A 21,433-nucleotide genomic window follows, 5' to 3' on the forward strand; every position below is an offset into this window, starting at 1 on the left:
TTGGAGGAGTCCGGAGGACACCGTGGAAGATCGACTACTGGAGGAGTCCGGATGGTACTGTGGAAGCTCGGATGGCTGGGGAAGTTCAGAAAGACGCCGTACAAAATCGGAAGCCGGAAGAATCTTGAGAGGGCTGGCCTCTTACGAACTTCGACTGGAGTTATTTTATACCCAACAGTTGTCATAAAGACTGAGACAGACTTGAGGTGGAAGTCGGAATTGACTGATCCGAAGTGTTCTGCTTAGGAGGATCACCATGAGTCAAGAATCGTCAGGGCCGAAGCTGAGATCGAAATATTTTGGATTATACACTGAATGACTTCATATTGTTCTTTTACGGTATAGGAGAAACACATATTTCTTTAAGATCGAATATTATCATTTCTGACTGTATTGTGATATCGATCTTGTACATTACATTATCTATCTTTCTATTAATCCATATTTTCATCTTAGATAATAAATTTTCCCCTTCTCTCCTCCATAGGAAGTATTATATTTTACAGTTGCAATGTTTGTGTTTCAAGTAGGCTTTGTATTTTGGGGGTGCTTCGTATGTTTTTGCTGCATTCTAGTCTCGTTCAAGAATTATTGTGAATTGTTGGACCCCATGTACTCGAGCAGTTTCTAAGGGCACTGGCTTATTATCTTGTCCACCCATTGTTACCATGCTTAGATGGAGAGGAAATAGGACCGATATGGAGGGGGAAATGGGTGGTGGAGCCGAAGTTTCAACACGTTTTGAATGGCGTGGGGTTACTGGGGCAGGAATCACATGTTTTTGGCAGCATCGATCAGGAAAAAGACGTCGGTCATCTCATTTTTCTGATGTATTAATTGAAGATGTCGAGAACAGAACTAAATTTAGAACATTAAAACGTGTCAAGTGATAACAAGTGAGCATAAGTCAGAGCAGCGCCAGCGCATTAAAGGATGGCTATCCTTTTTTTTTTTTCCAAAAAAAATGGAGTACTGGATTAAGAGGAAAATAGCTATGTTACAAACATTCTGTCATGCAAAAACATCAAGCAAAAGAATCTTCTGAGATATTATTTGATATATCATCAATAATATAATTATTAAAATAATATAATTATCAAAATATTATAAATATTAAAATAATATGTAAATATTAAGATGATATATGATCATCGTATTTAATATATTATTAAAATATTATTAAAAATAAAATTTCATTATATTTGATATATCACAGAAATAGTGACGGTGATAATATATAAAATATCATAAATAATTTTATATATTAATTTATAATAATTATTTTATAATTTAATTAAATATTTTTTTTTGAAAAAAAAATGGAGTACTGGATTAAGAGGAAAATAGCTATGTTACAAACATTCTGTCATGCAAAAACATCTAGCAAAAGAATCGTTTTAGGTATTATTTGGTATATCATCAATGATATAATTATTAAAATAATATAATTATCAAAATATTATAAATATTAAAATAATATATAAATATTGAGATGATATATGATCATCATATTTAATATTATTAAAATATTATTAAAAATAAAATTTTATTGTATTTGATATATCACCGAATAGTGACAGTGATAATATATAAAATATCATAAATAATTTTATATATTAATTCATAATAATTATTTTATAACTTGATTAAACATTCTTCATTTATAACTCCTCACAAAATCATATAGCAATAGTAATAATAATAATATTTATTTATTTATTTATTATTATTATAAATATTTATTTTGATGAAACTATTAAAATAATATTATGATAATATTATATATAATCATGTTTGACTAGACTCAATCAATTTTGACCATCAATATCAAGACTGCCTATTAGAAATGATTTAGTCTATTAAAATAAATTAAGAAAAAAAAAGCACGAAGAATTTAACATGATCCATCCTTGCCAATTAACCATATCTACCTATAAAAATAAAATAAGTATCTCATAAATAAATAAAAAATATCCATATCATTTAACTAAACCTGTCAATAAAAATAAAAAATACATCTAATAGATAGGTATCTATAAAAAAAGATAAGAAAAATTTTTATTTTCTTCCCAACTTACTGACTAAAGATATTTTTATCCTAAAATAATTTTAGCACAGCACCAATATCCGATGATGTACTATCACCTAAGATATGTGTGGTGATAACATCGCTGCACATCACTGTATTATACAGTGATGCTATCACCGAAGTTATCACTGGATCCTTTATTACTGGATAAAATTTTGCAATACCAAATAAGATGATTACATCACCTAACACATCATTGGAATTATTAGGGAGCTGGTGCATTTGGTTACATTTTTTGATTTTTGATTTTTAAAAAATATATTTTATTTTTTTAATTTTTGTTATTAAGTAAAAAAGTAAAAATATAAAAAATATGTTTGATAACTAAGTTGCTATAAAGCAAAAAATAATATTTGGAGATGACAGATGAAGAACTTGACGAGGTAGAAGGATTCGAGAAGTGAGAAAGAAAAGAGTGAGGAGGTGAATAGCTTGACGAGAGAAAAAAATTCGAACTCTTTACTTTTTGATTTGATATTTTGAATGTAAAAAAATAAAAAAAATATATATTTTAAAAAATAAAAAATTTTAATTTACATATATAATAATTATTTTAATTATTTTAATTTTAATTATTTATTTTTCATATTTTTATTAAATATTATTTTTTAATTTTTATTTTTTAAAAATTTAAAAATAAAAAAATATTTTTTTAATGACTAACCAAACGGACCCTTAGCCTTGTGTAAAAGGATACCAGTGTTACGGCTTAATGTCAAGATGGCAACCAGTGAACCTCTGCAATAAGCCTTGTATCCAGGGCAGGTGCGGTGTACCAAAAGCAAAAACCGATGACCAAAAACAACCGCCAGCCCTTGGAAAGTACACTGGCATTACTAAGTGACAGTTGATCGCATACACTAAAGTGGACTAATTAGAGGGAGTAACTGATCCCCGAAGCCATTCAGGCGATTTAGAGATGAGGAGGTGCTTTTTATGCACTCCCCTATTTTCTTGGTTGGTGGAGATCTCGACTTCTTCGATGGAGACCACAACACCCATATGCACAAATTCAAATAATTAAGCCAACCGTAAGTATCCTTCAGACATGGCTCATCAGCCCCTATGCCGGATAAAACTACATACTTCCTGATGACCTATTAGTATTTGTTGCTCAATTTTAGAACCATCCATCACATGACATACCAAAATATTTTACACATCCTACCTATATAAAGCGAAATTCTTATATTCGTATTGTATGAGATGCTCGCATTGCCATCATCCCAACATTTCTGAAAGACATAATGTGTTGAGAAAAGCTAAACGAGCACCTAATCAGTAAGCTTTTATACCTTTGGACAACCAAAACAAAAACACAGCTAAAGCATCGGGCAGTGAAAAAAGATAATAAAACAAAACAAATGTATAAGAGCACAAATGAAATATAGAGAAAACAAATGAAAAAGATAATAAAAACAAATAAATAAATATAGAAAGCACAAATGAAAAATGAAGCAACATAAACATATATAAAGGAGTAAATATAGATTCCCATCCCCCATAGCTCTACGGAGCATACCAGGTTCTCAATCTAAAGAAACAGAGCAAAAAGCCGTTCAGAGCAAAATTAAAACAGTCCTCAATAAAAATATTCTAGAAAAAAAGGGAGCAAGTTGTGGTAACCAAAAACTGAGAGGCCTCCTCTTATCAAAGTCGTGTTCTTCCACTAAACCCTACCAGCCCTATTCAGACTCACCATACGCGAAGTCTCCACCTGTGAACCTCTCACAGCTGCACCTGTTTGGTATGAAGTCCTCCCGACATTCCCATAAGCATCCTGGTATCGCATGCTTTGATAACCACCAGTCCCCCGTTGCCCCTGCGCCGTTCGATCCTTTGAAAACCCTCCACCCGCTCCCTGACCTGAACTCCCTAACCTGCCACTGTATCCAGTTCGCCCTCCATGTCCACCGGTCTGCCTTCCTTGCGATGCCGAGATGAAGTTCTCCTGCCATTTCCCAGATGCAGCAGTTCCACTATAGTCCTGAGCCTCTCCCCTGCGTCTGGGCGGCAGCCCATCAAGCCCCCCGCCAGTCCTGGCCTCATAAGCTCTCTCATTGTTCTCAGCAAGGATGTTGAGCTTCTCTGCCATCTGGAAGAGAAGCCCCTGCAGCCTGGTGTGCTCCACATTGTGGAACATGATGCACCTTGTTGGTTGGTCCCAGCTTGCATGGAGCTCCTCCATGATCATCATCTTGCTCACAATGCTGTGGGCATGGGCCTCGGAGAGGTCGAACATTGCAGTAAGCTGGTCTAAGCTCAAGGAATCGTAGCAGGACGAATATGTAAAGAGGTAGGTCCGCAGTGCCTCCTCCTTGATCTTGGACTTCACCATCTCCAGCACAGTTTCTCTGTTCCTCAGGAGCTTCCAGATGTCAAGGGATTTGATGACATCAAAAGCTTTTTGATAGTTTCCCTTGCTTAGGGCTCTGGTGGCAGCCATGACATGGTCCCTGACGTTCTCAGGAGGACCAACAAAAGTCTGCCTTCCACTCACTTCAAGAAGCCTACGGAACGTCTTGCTTATAACCTTGCGCTTGGCGTCAAAGGTGCTCGCAGCCATATTAGGGACCTCAAGAAGCATGGCACATATCAGATGAGTGGCTTCCAGAAGCTCAAGGTTTATATGCATATGGTAGGGCATCTGCCTTCTCCGTTCAAGCTTTTCCTGAAAAACCAAAATAAAGTCAATTCATTATTTGCACTGATTATGTATAAAACTATAATTTAAAATAATGCCCTAGCAACGTGTTGAGAAAGAAATAGATCAACAATGAATATAGTTGGGAAAAAAATCATCTTTATTTTCATTGACTTAAACAAAAATCGAAGTGCCAATATATATCAAGAATGTATTTCTTAAATATCAAAAAATGTGGTGGTTAGGCACCATCCCCTTGAACATCGAAAGGTCATAGTCAGCAACCACAAGAAGTATCAATTAAACAGAGAGGGAGGGGAAGGGGCAATGTTTAAGCGCTTGCATCCCTTAATTGTATATTTGCCCTGATCAATTTTATATCATTTAGATTCCAATCTGAATGACCTAAAAATATCTCAAACCTACTTGCAGAAATAGAGATTCTGGGTACAAAGGATGCTATGTCAGAAAAGAGATCTGGAGACTACTTCGTTACAGCCATAAGATGCATGCTCATAACTCGCTTGACTTCTTCGTTGAGAGTGGTACTCAACAATTCACAAGACAGTTTTAAATTAAGAACCTGATGGCCAGTTCTACGTGATTCCTCAAACTCCACATTTGCTTCAAAATCTGCTGCGATAATCTTCATCTCATGATCTTAGTTTCAGGAAACAAAAATTGACTTCTCTTATGGTCTTACCTCTTGTTCTAGATGCAGCAAGGTACCATAATTGATCTCACAAATTTATCATGAGCCCTTGTATCGACCACCATTACTAGTTTCTTCGCATTTTATTTGACTTCACATTTTACTCAGAACAGTAAACTTCAAAATTTATTCAAACAGCTTGTTATCCAACTTTTGCATAGTGAGGTTACACAAGATCCTTGTTTTGACTGGATACAGATAAAGCTAATATAAGTGATTTATATTCAGATACAGAAACTGACATAACTTTTGAATTCATTCAGATTTGGACATAGAAATGGTCATGCCCTTAACTTTCAAAATAGATGCAGACAACAATTTCAGACCTTGATTTAAACGTGGATATAATCATGCTTTCAAAGATGTAGATGGAATCAGTGAGCACACAAGCAAACACGAGTTTGATAAAACCAAACCACCATCAACTTTCTACATTTTCTAACTATAACATCAGGCATAGGCATCCTTTCTTTTTCATTTACGGACCAGTTTGCATCAACTTAAAAGGCATGGACTCATAAGATAGGTATACCATACACTTTGGCAACCCATAAACAAGATACTTTGGTCATATGCGTCCATTAACACTGTAGATATCCCTTAACACCTGATATGGTTATCGGTCATATCCAACATCAGTATACATTTATCCAAATATGTTTGTTATGTTGATTGCCTGAATCATACCCATGTTTCCTGTTATAAGTAATGGATATTCATTTCCAGATTCAAATAATTATCAGTTTTCCGCACTTTTCATCTGGCAACTATGAAATGGATAAGATTGCGCACACTAGCACTTGCATCCCTAATCATGAATCAAGATCGTGATTATATCATAAATCGTAGAAGGCGTCGTAACAGATCACATCATTAGATCTTTCTTATTTCTTTTTAAACATCCAATAGAAAAAGAAAAAGGGTAAAGCAATATGTAAGGTAGGAAGCACAGCAAAATTTGAAGTTTGATGGAATGAAGCATAAGAGATCACTATAATAAGAACATTTTAACTTTCAAGCAACTTTAAATTTACATTTATGAGTTGAACTGCACACTTTAATGATAAGAGAGGAGTTAACGATTTTAAAACCAACAAGAAGCCATTCAAATTGAAGTTCCAGACTGTTGAATATGATCTACGCTACCAAACAATATCTAGAAACTAAAATCTATATATTTTGGTTAAAGAAACACCAAGTTTAATTATTCAATATAATTACACCCAAATATGACCAAGTTTTTTTTTTTTTTTTTTGAGAGAGAAAAAAGTATGTAAAAAGAAAATGATATAGCAGTTGTCAGCACTAAAGTCACCAGCATCATTATCAGTCATAACATAGAAAATTGCCTCCTTTCCTTTTGCTTCCTGATGAACAGACAAAATTTTCTTCCCTTATCCACTAGTTACATGCAACACCTTTACAGTAAGTTTTCTCACCTTAAAAACAAACTAAACCAAAATCATGAATATAATTAATAAAGCATGTTTTGACCCTCCAAATGCATGGACTTATTTATCCTCCTACGTAGAAGATTGTAGAAGGAATCAGAATGATAGAATATACAACAAAATAATTGTAGGTTTGAACACCTAAACAACTAGATGTCCCTTTCTTTACCCTTCAAATCCCTAAGGACATCAATAACCTTATGTTTTTTGATACCATGGTCACTGTAAAGTGAAAACTTGATGGATATAAAAGAATCAACATTCTAATTGTTCAAACCATAAGTTCTACCATTCAGATACTTCAATCCAAATTGATTATCATCCAGAGATCTTCAGGATCACTTAAGTCCATTTTGATCCTGAACATGGATCATTAGATCTACAATGATTGAGAACTATTTTTAACCATAAACAAGCAAAAGTGTCTAGTATGAAGACTAGAAATTATCAAATACATTTCCAAAAAGTTCAGGAAAGACACTGTGAAGAAAGTTGATCAGGAATTACTTAAATGTCATTTAGGACAAGAATCTCGGTCCTCAGCCTGGCCAAATCATCAAATCCGAAGTCTTGAAGCATAATAGCAGCCATCACACATTGTTTCAACCATTTCTGGCCAGGTCTACAAATCCTACTTATCATATATCATACAAAATCACATATGATAATTTAATACTCACCAAATACTTAATCAACAATTATAATTCCAGTGAAAAGTATAATATACATCTAGCAACTTCAAAAGCCACTTAATTTTCCCAAATTCAAACTCTTTCGGAGCACCTGTGCTAGCACCAACTAATCAATTAAACCACATCACAAAGGGTATACTTAAAAGAACTTCTAAGCACTTGGATGTCTACTAGTTAAGATTTGCAATGAACATGTTGTTCAAAAGTTCCAAAGCATGACCCATGGATTTTTCATATGAGAAGGCAAGCATGGACATGCATATCTACATACAAAAAATCAGCAAGCAAAGTTTACCACCAGAAACCGTTATCTTACATCATTTAAGGAGAACTAAAATTACCAGAATCAGTGAAAACTCTTAAACAGCTAAGATCATCAACAACCAAAATTTACTCCATTCTTTATAGGTTTAAATGATGATGTACTAGTTTAATGTGAATGGTTGGTCTCGAAAATGAATAACATAATGTCTATCATACCTTATAACACGATCAAGTATCTTCACTTGATTTAGTGTTGCTAACTTTCAAGCAATTCCTTAATCTAGAATGTGTTGCATGCAACTACTCATAAGAATCTTAAGAAGAGAAAACTTACCTTGTAAACATGCACCCAAAACCTGATCACTAATATACAATAAACCACCCATGTTCTTTCCTAAAATACAAGAGAGAGAAAGATAAAGTAATCCAGTTGTCAGCCCAATTACCATCTTCTCACTTACCCTCTTGTCCTAACTCGCTTATTTCCCACCCACTCTCTTCCATTTCCTTTGAGTTCATCTCCCACTTCCTCGAGAACGGCAAGTATGCAGAGCCAAAAGATTGACTTGAATTGAGTCTCAGCCATCGCAAATTGAGTGTTTTTTTTTTTTTTTTGGTGTGTGTGTTTTCTTTTTCTCTTTTTTTTTTTAACCTCCGGCGCCTGCAGAGGGGTGGGGGGGTTGGTGGGTGGTTGCGCATCCAACCTGAGAAAGCAATAACTAGCAATTTATCTTAGATGATAGCATTTGATTACACAGCTACATACGTGAAGGCATTCTTCTGCTTACACCAACAGCTATTACCTCCATAACTGTAATTTAACATCTTTTGAATCACCAAATCATGTTCCCATATTTTCCCGTTTTAAGTCAAATTATTTGGTCAATGACTACCAGACCATCTTTTATAAACTAAGGTCATTTCCACGGGCAACTTGTCATGCACTTCCGGTACCTAGATCCTGTCATTCCTCCTGTAAATGCAAGGGGCTCAACAAGCGCAACATTTTCAATATCAAAGAGAAAAAAAAGGGTTATCAAGAAAAAAAACATTTTTTAGTTTCTACCATTGCTACAAATCAAATTCTACTATTTAACATAATATGAATGCCTTCATCTGCATCAAATACCGACATTCCAAATCTATCTGCCTTTGACCCACCATTTTGTAGCCGTAAATAATGGATTTTGCACATAGATGACTCACATGTATTGATGAGACATGATCTTGCTTTGGCTACTAAAGCAAAATTTTGCCCTTTACAGACCAAGGAAAATAATCATCTTGGCGTTTACTCAGCCTTTCTCTAAATTGAGAAACATTTTAGTGGGTTAGCAATCTAAAAGAGATGCAAGGACATGCATATGATACTTGCAGTGACAGAAGGGATTGACAAAGCAACAATTTTCCAACTTAAGGCCTTATACATTCTGGAATATGATAAATCACCACCACAAGCTGATCAAATTTACAATGCCTAAGCAATACTTTATATGTCATAGTTATACACCTGTTAACAAATAAAAACAATAAAAAGAAAAATTAAAAATAGTACCACAATAGCATTAGGTTAGCATGTGCAAGCAAACATGAAACTGCAGCATCTAAAACAGCAGGAGATGCAAGACAATCCTAAAAAGACATGCAAACCCTAATTGGCATTGTAACAGGGTGAACTAAATCTATCCATGCAACTGAAAAGAAATTCTATCTACATTAATATTCATACCAGAAAAACAATTTCAAAATCAAATTAATGATATTATAACTTGAACGGCGGTAAGATGTACAATGGTTTAAAAAAAAAAAATTCTGATTATCTTTAGTGTAATCAAGAGAGTATATGCACTTACAAAATGAAATAATGGAATCAAAAAGGAAATATTAAACAAGTAAAGAAGTACCTGCTCAGGAGTTTTCTCATGGTAACGATTTTGTGATACACCTTGTGCAAGTAACTCTTTCACTCTTCCTGCTGCATACAGTTCAGAGAGGCATCCATGAGCTTCTGTTATCAACCCTGCCCTAAAGGCGCACAAGCCAAGCTGTGCCATTGCCCTGTTGAATAAGATCTGTGATGATATGTCCATGAGCTGAATCCCATCCTGCAAATGACTCATTAAGAGAAGATCACGAGCAACAGGGAACTCATCAAAGATAGTATGGTGGTATATATCACAAAGCATTGCCCTAGCCTTAGTTCTCTCATCCCCATATTTATAAACCAGAGACACCAACGCATCCATTAGTGTCCGACTACTCTCTGGAAATGTAGGCCTCCTAGGAACAAGTTCAGGAATCACGACGAATGGTGGTGGGCCCCTGTTCTCCTCAGCTGGTTGGCGTTCAGCACCAGCTGCCACATCACCATCCTCTCCAACCCCTTCAGCTCCATCTTCCCTCAGTTCAGCTAACTTTCTCATTGCATCATAGACCTCCTGAGGCTTATAATATATAAGCTCTACTCGTCGCAATGCCACCTTGGAAGCTGCCTTGAAATCCCCTACCCTCTCAAGATAGTCCTGAACATTCTGTGCAATAACCAAAAACAAAGGTTCATCCCTAAGCCTCTCAACATACTCACGAGTGTGTGGATCGATACACTGCAAGCTCTTGAAAAACTCTGAATCCAACCGCTCAAGGAATGAAACCAGATTTCCCCAAACTCGGACTGTCCCCTTGTAGGCTGCATCCTTCTGGGTCTCGTGTTCCTCAGGCTCAACCGAGTCATCAACAACAATGTTTGGGTACTGCTCAAGGATGTCAAGGACAAGAAGCATATTGCCAACACACTTCTTCCACACATTAACTGGCATATGCCCAAGCAAGCTTGGGTTGATATCAAACTGGGCTGAGATCACGCTGAAAAGGATCTCAAGCTTCTGGGCTGGTGTTTTTGCCACACGGGTCAAGAATGTAAGTTGCTCAACTTGCTCGACCCTCCCAGTTCCCTTCCTACCCCTTGCTGCAACAATCTCTTTAAGCTTCTTGTCAACAATTTCCCATGTGATCTCGCTGGGATCCTTCATAAACTGCTTGTCCATAAGCTTATCCTTCTTGCTCATCTGCTTCTCCCAGGCCCCACCACCCCTGGCCTGCTCATCACTGTCCTCCTCATCCTCATCTTCCATGTCAGACATTGCAATCTTTGAAGGGTCCTCTTCTACCTCATCTTCATCCTCCTCTTCTTCCTCATCCTCATCCTCTGTTGCTTCGTCCTCACTCTCTGGCTTCTCCCGATACTTCATTATCAGCTCCTCAAACTGCTTGTTGTTCTTCTTCAGCTTCTGCTTCATCGAGTTGAGAGCTTTTGCATTGCTGCTGCTCATCTTCTTCTTGGCATCCTTATTGGCCAGTGCCTGAGCCAAGAAGTCCTCCAGCATCACAAGGGCTTTAATGTAGAGGTTAGGGACCTTCTCGGACTCAGTTACTCGGACCACCTTCTCCAACTGCTTGTTAATCTTCTCAAAGCTCTCCTGGAGGCTGACCCAGTCATTGATCTTCATAGCGTTCCTCATCTGATCGACGGTGGCCGCCATCTCATCAAACCTCTTATCCCGAGCGGACTTGACCACGCGATGTTGCCCATCTGACTCATCACTGTCGCTTGCATTTTCCTTGAGATAACGGCTCCCTGCAGTGGCGCCGCCGGTCTCGGCTGCTCCCACCCCGGCATCACTTCCATCATCATACTCACTGATCTCCTCCTCCTCCTCCTCGGATTCACTGCCACCACCCTGGAATTCAAGAGGACAGGTTCTTTTCAAATCAAGAAGACATGGAAGACTGAGGGTAAAAATTAGGATGAAGGTTGTAAGCCGATATCACCTGCATCCAGAAACGAGAAGCCATGGCTTTTGCTCTTTACTTCTTGAATCCAACAAACCTAGAAATTCAAGCAGCGCGAGTTAGAAAGGAAGACAGGCATAGATACTTCAACAGAATGAATAAACCCTAATATCCGCATACATAAAAGGAAAAAAAAAAAAAAAAAGGAGAAAAACCCTAATATTCACCTAAGAATTCGAACTTTATGTCAAGGAAAAAAAAAAAACGCCTCGAATGCTCAAAGAAAATCAGAAATGTAATGACTTTAGGTTAAACGAGATGAGATCTTTATCGAGATGTAAAACCTAGCTATGAATCTACCCGGAAGCAGATCCTGGGGGGAAATCGATCAATTTCCATGAAACAAAACAAGTTAACGCAATCGAACCGAAAGATATTTGAGAGCATACCTTCTTCCGGGTCGGCCTACGCGCGTCTTCCGCTAGATTCTGAGAGGAAAAAAGAGAGGCTCCGCGATCGAGAGAAGAAGGGATCGCGGGAAGAAGGGGGAGGAGGGGGCGGTAGCGGCGGCCGAAGGTTTTATCGGGTTCCAGGTTGCGCCGAGGCACGTGCGTTGCGTGTAAAGGAAGCTAGGGTTACAACAGGTCGACCGAAATTAGTCTCGGTTCGAGAATTTAGACCGGCAAACCGGCCAGCCCAGACCAGACAAATAAAAATTTTGAACCGCATTGACCGGCTCAAGCTTTATTTGCTGATCGTAAATCGGAAAGGACCGGCAGGTCTCACAGCCTCTCCGTCGCTGCGACGGGCAGCGATCACCGCAATTCGGTCGGCGGACCTCGGACCGCTGGGTTGCTTAAGGAGGCGAGCCATCCGTTCGCTGCTCTTGCCCTTCCGTGTCAGCGAATCAAGAACCGACTCGGGTGGGTTCAAGGGGTTACGAGTTACGGCCGAGTCGGGTTAGTTCCCGCACAGAAACGCCAAGCGGACGCCCCGAGCGCGGGTATAGAAACGTTTAGGATAGCGAAAGGCTGAGACAAGTGAGGAACCGGAGGCACCGCAAGCGAGGCAGGCTTGGAGGCACCGCAAATGAGGCAGGCTTCTTTAATTTTCTTCTATCAAGTCACATATTTACGAAAGTTTCATGAAAGAATTTTCTTTCCTCTATATCGATCTCCTTCGTGCCTGTTACATAAGATGTATCAAAGCAAAGTCTTTTGCATGTCACCCAGATGACATGTCTTTTGCAACAGTTATTAATCATTATTCTGCTTCTCTACGGAAATTTCTTTGCTGAATTTTCTATAACAAAAATTTCGAGATATGATTCATTGATTATTATTATTATTTTTTGAGATCTATTATTGAATAATTTATTTTTATATCTTAATTTTCTGCATGAGATTCATGAAAAAAAAAAATTTCATAAATTTCCAACACTGCGACCTTCGAAACTTGCGGATGTGCCGGTTTGGAAACCCACTAATGATGAAAATTTCTGTGTCTTCTTTTTACAAATTTAACAATCAAGGTGGAGTCCTCTGGCCCTTATACAAGGCTGTTTGGAAGGTGAAGGTTCCTGAAAAAAATCAAAGTATTTATATGGCTGGCATTAAAGAACAGACTGCAAACAGGAGAAATTTTGGCTAAAAAAGGATGGGGTAGAGGTACTGGCTGCAAATTTTGGGGTGCTACCACTGAATTGGTCTTTCATCACTTTGTGAAATGTCGAGATGCCTAAAGTATCTGGCATCCCATTAAAATTCTGCTGAACTTCAGAAGTTGGTCTTCCGACATTCGTCAATTTTAGACTTTTGGAGGCACAAAAGAGTGAAGAAGGACGTTCGAAATGCATGGGACAAATTGTCGATGACCGTTTACTGGCACTTGTGGTTAGAAACTCCCGGGCGTTCATACAAAAGCAATGGACAACCACCATTCCTTGCCTCCTTGGTACATCGGCTGAGATCTTTGTTGTCCATAAGGGTTTGAATCAAGTGTGGTTTTCTTTTCTCTTGTACATTCTTTCTTTCTTCTACTGCTTGTAAATAGTTTCAGACTTCTTCAATAAATCCTGGAGGAAGCTTTCTGCTTCCCCCACTTGCTTCAAAAAAGAAAAAACCAACAAGAAAGGGCATCGGTGCCTTTTCACTGCCATCAGTCTAGCTCGGTAAATAGAAAAATATAGCGAAAGAAAGCGTGGTAAATATTATCATATGATGTCGCCCATTGATGAAAGAGAAAAGGTGGACAGAGAGGGGGAATTAAAAACCATGCCATGGCAGCTTCTGTGCCTCGCCAGCAACTCGTCGCTGTCAAGAAGAACAGGGAACAGGGAGCACGAGCCTGATGGGTTCCGGTTTTTAATTCCTCTCTCTCTTCGTTGTCACCCTCTTGTTATTGTTATTTTATTTTGTTTATATAGTCGTCTCACCTTTGTCGTCATTGCCATCCCATTGCGCGAAGAATTGGGGAGGATCATTGTTATTCCATTGCTATTCCATTAAGATTTGTTGCGCTGTCTTTGTGATTTGATGTGGAAGGCAAATTATATAGAGTCATAGAGATCGGTGGAAAGTCAAACTGGTAATTAGTCCTTTTTTTTTGGGGGGGAGGGGGTGGGGGGGTTACAAACTGGTAATTAGTCCATTGCTTGCGGCAAATGTCCTTGAGAAGTATGGATTCTGGAGCAATCTTCAGAAGAGATTATGTTAATGTATCTTAGTTATGGAAACTTGTCGTTAAAAGTTGCAACTCGTGATGGACACATAAGCCTCAAGAAGTAGGGTTGGGGTTGTATCTTCCACTTTCTTTCCTGCGAAAGGTACAAATAGAACGCAAGAAGTCACCCTTACTTTGTATATATTCCTCGGGATTGGAAAGGATAAAATTATTCAGATGGGATCAGTAACTATAATCATGAAATCCTTAAGGATCCGGAAGAGGCTTACAAAATTGTCCAAATGTTTGAATGGATGAGGAGCCTTTTAGAAAGAAATGACTTTCACTTATTTTTTTAATTTTTAAAATATGATGTGATTATTTTTAAATTTTTTTATAATTTTTGTTATATATATTATTATTTTTAATAATAAATAAATAACTATTTTCTCAACCTCTTTCAACCATTAAAAAAAACTATAATATTAAAAAAATCTGATATTGACACTTTAACACATGGAACAAAATATAGATCTAGCTAATTTATCTTGATTATTTAGTTTCTTGTCTCTCAAGTCGGTTAGAATTTGTTAATCTGATGATAAATTCTCCTGGAAATTAGGCCTATTCATTCAATAACTAGTGATCCAAGTGTTACATCGAGCTCGGATCCGACAACTTCGTCACCATAAGATATATTACCATCACTGATACGCATCATATCATTTATTTTAAAAATCGATGGCTCTCACTCATTCGTAGATAAGATATCATACAATCCGTCCACTTCTAAAAAGACTGATGTGATGGTTATCTACAATACTATACTCTACAGTACAAAAATCGACCCTATTTCATATCAGACCACCAAATTTTGTGGTGGTAGTTATCTGCATGCTAAAATTTACAGTAGTCCAACTGACAATAAGGATTATTTGCACAAAACGTTCTAAGCATTACATGTTTATTCGATAATTAAGTTCCATCCTGACATAGCTTATACTAACATACATCAAGATTTATTTAATTAATTTTATTTATCTAAATTTTAACTAAAAATAAATTTTTAATAAATTTAAAATATATTTGATAATTATTGTAATAAAATTATTCTATACATAACTATCATGAATAATATCTATTTTTTAATTTTTGAGATTAATTCAAATACTGCCTCTAATTGATGAGATACGTTATAAAAGGATATCCTCTACAGATTTGGTTCTCATTGATGAGATTCTTTTCATTAAAAAATTTTAGAATTAGATTTGAAAAATCAAGATGCTGAGAGCACATCTAGCTTGACTTGATTTTTTTTTGATTACAGATCGCAGGTAATTACATATTATTATTATAGGCTGATTCGATGGGCTGGAAAAGATCTTTGACAGCATCAATGATTTTATCTTCATGTAAATTTTATTGTCTCATAAAAGTTTTATATTATGTATGTATGTATGTGTATGTGTGTGTCTATATATATATATATATATATATATATATATATATATATATATATATATATATATATTCAATCAACGGTAAAAGTAAGCACCGTTTCCCTCCCGTATGACATAAAAGACAACAAAGTCACGCTACGAGATCATGCTACAAATCCAAATTTCAACAAACCACTGTCATGCTTTACCCAACAAAAAAAAAGGAAAACCACCATCATGCGATTGGAATCCCATCCTGATGCAACTCAGCATGTTTGGCCTCACCCGCCACCACCGCCTGATCTTCCTCCTTCCAAAACTCGCGGACAACATTGCTGTTGGCCCTCCGGAGCTCCTCCAAGAGCTCCTCCAACGCCCGGTCCGACGTCCCACCCTCTGCCACAGCGGCCGCCGCCACCCGCCGGAGCTCGGCAGCTCTCTCCCTCGCCTTCCCACCCTTCTCACCTCCCCCCATCACCTCTTTCACTCCCTTGGCCACCTCCTCCCTCCCTATAATTTCACCTGCTTCTGCGCCGCCCACACGCACGCCGGCGCCCAGGAGCTCCACCACGTGCTTCGCGTTCAGCTGTTGCTCGGCGATCATCGGCCATGTTAGAATCGGCACCCCCACCGATAAGCTCTCCAGGACCGAATTCCACCCACAGTGGCTGACGAACCCTCCGATCGCCACGTGTCCCAGTATATCCCTCTGTGGGACCCAGTCTCGTACTATCTTCCCCCTCTTCTCCACCCAATCGGGCGGGACCCAGGACTCTGAGCGAACCACCCAGACGAAGTTGTGACCCGATTGGACGAGCCCGTGGGCCATCTCGTCAAGCTGCGTTTCCGGCACGTGCACCTGGGTCCCGAACGAGACGTAGACCACCGAGCCCCGGTCCTTTCCGTCGAGCCATTTCAAACACTCGTGAGCATGGGACTCGGGAGCGGCGAAGAGGGAGAGAGGGCCCACCAGCCAGGCGCGGGCCCCGCCGCGATAAAAGGATTCCAAGAGCCGGACGTAGTCGCCGTCCACTTTGGCGAAGCTGTTGACGACCATGCCCCAGCTGCTGATGTCCGAGTCGACTAGCTCGTTGAGGTACTGAGTCACCGGGTCGTCCGTGTTGGCCGCATTGCGGATCGCATCGGGAACTTCGGTTAAGGTGAGAAGGAGCGAAGGGGGCGTGCCGGGGACGTGGATGGGAAGGCGGTGGTCGCCGGAGGCGGCTGAGGTGAAGTGGGGTTGGTGGACCCAGAGGGACTTGCAGAGGGCCATGGAGAAGGCGGACATGCCGTGGAAGACGAGGCGGGGGAGCCCAAAGCGGCGACAGAGAGGAAGGGTCCAGCCGAGGAAGAAGTCGGAGATGAGTCAGAGGGGGGGACGAGCGGCGCCCCCGAGGAGGCGGGTGAGAAGGTGTTGGAAGGGGCGGCGGAGGAGGGCGGTGGCGTGGAGAAAAGCAGGGTAGAGATCGAGGGAGGGGAGGCCGTCCGTGGACTCGACACCTGGGGGAGAGGGTCGATGTGGGGGAACGGGAGGGTGAGGATGTCTACAGCGGGGTGGCAGCAGGAGGGAAGGTGGTGGCGGATGAAGGGGGAGTTGGCCGGGGTGGTGACAAGTGTGACGTGGAGGCCACGGGCCGAGAGGGCGACGGCGAGGTGGAGGAGGGGGATAGTATGGCCCTTGGCCATGAAAGGGAAGATGACGACGTGGTCTCTCTCTGTCTCCTGGGCCGCCATGCCGGCGGCGGAGGCGGAGGTGGCGGTGGCGGTGGAAGGCATTGTGGTGGTGTTGGGTTGTTTAGGCCGCGTGTGGAAGGTGTTTGCGCTAGAGGAAGGAGCCGTGGAGATACGACTGCAGGAGTGTGGTCTAATGTATAGAATGTCAATTACCTTGTAAACCGCCTCAATGAATTGCGGTTTTTTTTAACTATTTTTAAAATATAATATTGCCGTATAATAAATTGCAGTACATGGAATGGGGCTGATAACCGCCTCAATGAATTTTTATCTCTAAATTCTTAATATATGCATGACGTAGAAGAAATAGGAAAAGATCAAATTGATCACCAGAACGAATATATAACACGGCAAAAGTAAACATGAATATAAGCTAAGTCTCAGAAAAGTCAATAATTCAAATAAAAATCTAGCACAACAAAAGAATCACTTTAATAACAGAGCAATATAAGAATCAGAAAAAATCAAATATAATATTCCTTAAAAAATGAAAAAATATTAAAAAATGATGATAAATAAAGTTACAACAATTATTAAATCATGAATTTAATATAGTGAATAAAGTTTCTATTGTTGAAAGGGCATAATTCCTCAAAATCCAAGTCAACCAACCATGATGCATTAGAGAAAAAATCATACAACTTATCTGTAGCTTAAGTCAATACTTGATGTCGTAAACTAAGACTTGGACACCAAAAGGGCAAACTCCTCAAACATCAATCTAACAAATTAAAATAATTAATTTTAATTTTAATTTGTAAATCAAAATAATCAGATCAATCAATAATTTTTCATAGTTAATACCAACACCTATACGGCAGATAGATAATGCTGCCAATCAAGACTCAATGCTGAAGAGGCATAGTTCCTCAAATTCCAAACTAGCCAATTAGAGTGAAGGAACATGGAGAGTTCCTCCAACCAAGACTTGAACATTTAAAAGGCAAGACTTCTCAACAATCGTGAATTTTAAATTACAAGCTAATCAATCGAAATAATTAATAATTTCACATTATTGGCAATGGTAAATGGAGCACTTCATCAGCATAGCTTCTGTTCTGTTAACAACAAGAATAATCAATAATTTCCATCTTAATATCGATATCCACGTAGCAGATAAGCTTCCTCTGGTGTACAGATAATAGAAGTGGGATAGGCCGGTTAGGCATTGTAGGAGACCTCAAAGCCTGGGGGGTGGAGAATCCAGCGGTGGATTCATGTACTGCCACGAAGAAGTCGACAACAGACAACTGTTTTTAACGTGCAGATAAGATAAGGTTGGACAATTAAATGAGGGTGTGGATTTGGTCAGACATGGTAGGGTGGGAACCTATGCGAATTAATGCTATTAATCTGCATCAGCCCTCGAAAACAAAGCGCACTGTAAATCTTTTTACATCAAAATTTTTTACGATAGACTATTACTATTAATGATAAAAACAGATAAGAATAAATATTATTTAAAATCTTCAAAAACAAATAGATATTTTGCCAGCAATGACCTTCATCCTTGAGATCTCGTTATGAGTTTTTAAGCGTCAGCAACAACTTCCATCTCTCTCCAGAAGGAAAAAAAAAAAAAATCTTATCAATAACTTGGTTTTACTTATTATTATTTTTTGGTTACATTTCAATATCTATATTTCTCAAACCATAGAGTCATACTCTAATATAAAATAATCGAGGTTGCATTTGATAGTTGACAATCTATCCAGATTACTGACAATTTAAAATAGGTCTATTGGATTACTATTTTTGTTATATTTTTTGGATGATAATTCAATTATATTTAGATTGTCTTATGGAGGAATGACTATCGAGATTATTATTATTTTGATAATATTATAATAAAAATTTTAAATAAAATTATTTCTCAAAAAAATTACATCAAATTCATTGTCCAACCCTCCCTCATCCACCCCCCCACCTCCCTTCATGCGCACTCCTCGCCTGTGGCTCTTTCATCTCTCTTTGCCTGCTCATGGCTCATCCGACCTCGTCCCTCACCATCCTTCCGTAGCTCCTCCATATTTATCCTCATCACTCCCACGTACGGCTTGCATGCGCCTGCCCTCTCCTCGTCCTCCCATCATCGGCGGTTCTCTATACTTCTCTATCTGTCACTTTTTTGTGCCACCACTACATCCACATTATTTTATCATTTTTTCAGAAAACAAAGAGCATTAGATAAAATTATTAAGAATAGTTTGAGAATTTAATTTTATATTACTGATAATCTGATTATCATATCAAATATATCAATCAAAATTTTATATAATTTATCATAATATTATATATATATTAAATATAATAATTAATATTATTAATAATTTAATAATAATAAATAATCCCAACGGAAAGAGGAATTGAGTCCAACCATGTGCTAGCAAAGTTACCATGAACCCAATGGATTTCTTTAAACTCAATTGACACTTCATAAGCTCAATTACTTATTCCAGGCCTAATCTCTTTGTTGTGTGACCTCATAAGTTCAATTTTATCTGGTAGTGAGACATACAATGATCTCTATTATCATATTATTGAAACTCTTTTCAATGGATCGAAATAATTTGACTCTAACTCAATAAGGATTGTCGATCCAGAACAACTCCAGTGAGCTCTCACAATCCATTAGTGACACCTAGCAGTATGTAGTGGCAATCCAGTAGAACTAAAATAAACCTTTAGGTGTAGTTAACGTGTGATTCAGTCCCTCTATCGTGAGTTCCGACTAGATGGTAGGTCATAAATAAATCGTCAAACCTCAACATCAGTAATATGATGGATTCAATCAGCTTAAATCCATATGTGATTCTATAAAAACTCTTTTCCATCAATCACACTGCTATGGCCATAGACTTAAGGACTTAGCCTCTTAAATCTCATAAGACTATTCCTTTCTGCTAAGATCGATATATCCCATTTTGATGCACACCTCACTCTTACAGTGGATAAACTGTCGCCAACATCCACTACAAGGACTTCTTGAGACCCATATTGATGTGTGATGTTCAAATCTTAAAATTTGTAAATAAAACCGCAAGCGCACGGTGTGCAGAGTAGCACGACCAGCGAGTACGGGTCGATCCCATAGAGACTTGGTTTTAAAAATGATTTTCAAATCTATGCTCAAGTGAGCTTTAACAAAAATCGAAAGTCGAAAGTTGTTTGCTAAAGACAATAAGACTAAGGATCTAGGGTTTTTGAATCCACTAGATCTAGATTAGGGAATTCTACCTAAAATTTTTCTTATTGATCCTAACGACTACTCCTCTTGTCTTTCCCAAGCATAGATTATGAAGGGACTAAGGCCCAACGATAATCCATCAAGATTCTTTACAGGGGAGTAGTAACTAGGATCCCTTAGGATTTTCTCCTCCTATGCACTGAATCAAGCATGAACTATGAAGGGACTCTGACCCAACTGTAGTTCATCAAAAATTCTTGGCAAAAGAGGAAGAAAAAGAAACCCTAAGAAAAAGAAAGAACTCTATGTAAAATCCCTACTCATGATCTAGCTTCATCGCAAACCCTAGAAGGGATGCTTAGCTAGACATGATCTAAATCTACTTGCAAAATTTAAATGCAGAAAAATAAACTACCCTAATTTCATAAATTAAACTATCCTAATTGCATAAATTTAAACTGCATAATTTAAACTAACCTAATTGCATAAAATTAAATTGCATAAATTAAACTATCCTAATTGCAAGAAAAATAAATTGCATAATGTAAAGAGATGAAATTGCATAAAAATAAGATTTTATATATAAAAAAAAATTTATTACAAAAACCTCAAAGCTCGAGGCTTGAAAAGAGAGCTAAAAACTCCACTATCTAGGGTTACAAGCTTGATCGGAAGGAAGAATACATAAAACAAGGGCCTTTGGGGGCTTTTTATAGGCATTTGGGGGTTATAAGGTTTTCAAAACTTCCGATGTGGGACTAAGAGGTTTTA

General features: G+C 38.2%; 1 protein-coding gene and 1 pseudogene across 1 annotated transcript; both read right to left on the bottom strand.

The window, feature by feature from the left end:
* Window positions 1–3,542: 3,542 nt before the first annotated feature.
* On the bottom strand, window positions 3,543–12,232 carry LOC105050769 (eukaryotic translation initiation factor 3 subunit C). Its single transcript, XM_010930913.4, has 4 exons — window positions 12,091–12,232; window positions 11,681–11,738; window positions 9,757–11,589; window positions 3,543–4,760 (listed from the first exon to the last, which is right to left on the bottom strand). Exons 2-4 carry the CDS (start codon window positions 11,702–11,704, stop codon window positions 3,759–3,761), a joined length of 2,859 nt encoding a protein of 952 aa, XP_010929215.1. The 5' UTR covers window positions 11,705–11,738; window positions 12,091–12,232; the 3' UTR covers window positions 3,543–3,758.
* Window positions 12,233–15,844: 3,612 nt separating this feature from the next.
* On the bottom strand, window positions 15,845–17,693 carry LOC140851265 (UDP-glycosyltransferase 73B4-like; annotated as a pseudogene).
* Window positions 17,694–21,433: the final 3,740 nt, after the last annotated feature.

Source organism: Elaeis guineensis, chromosome 8, assembly GCF_000442705.2.
Source record: "Elaeis guineensis isolate ETL-2024a chromosome 8, EG11, whole genome shotgun sequence".
In the NCBI taxonomy this organism is placed as follows: domain Eukaryota; kingdom Viridiplantae; phylum Streptophyta; class Magnoliopsida; order Arecales; family Arecaceae; genus Elaeis; species Elaeis guineensis.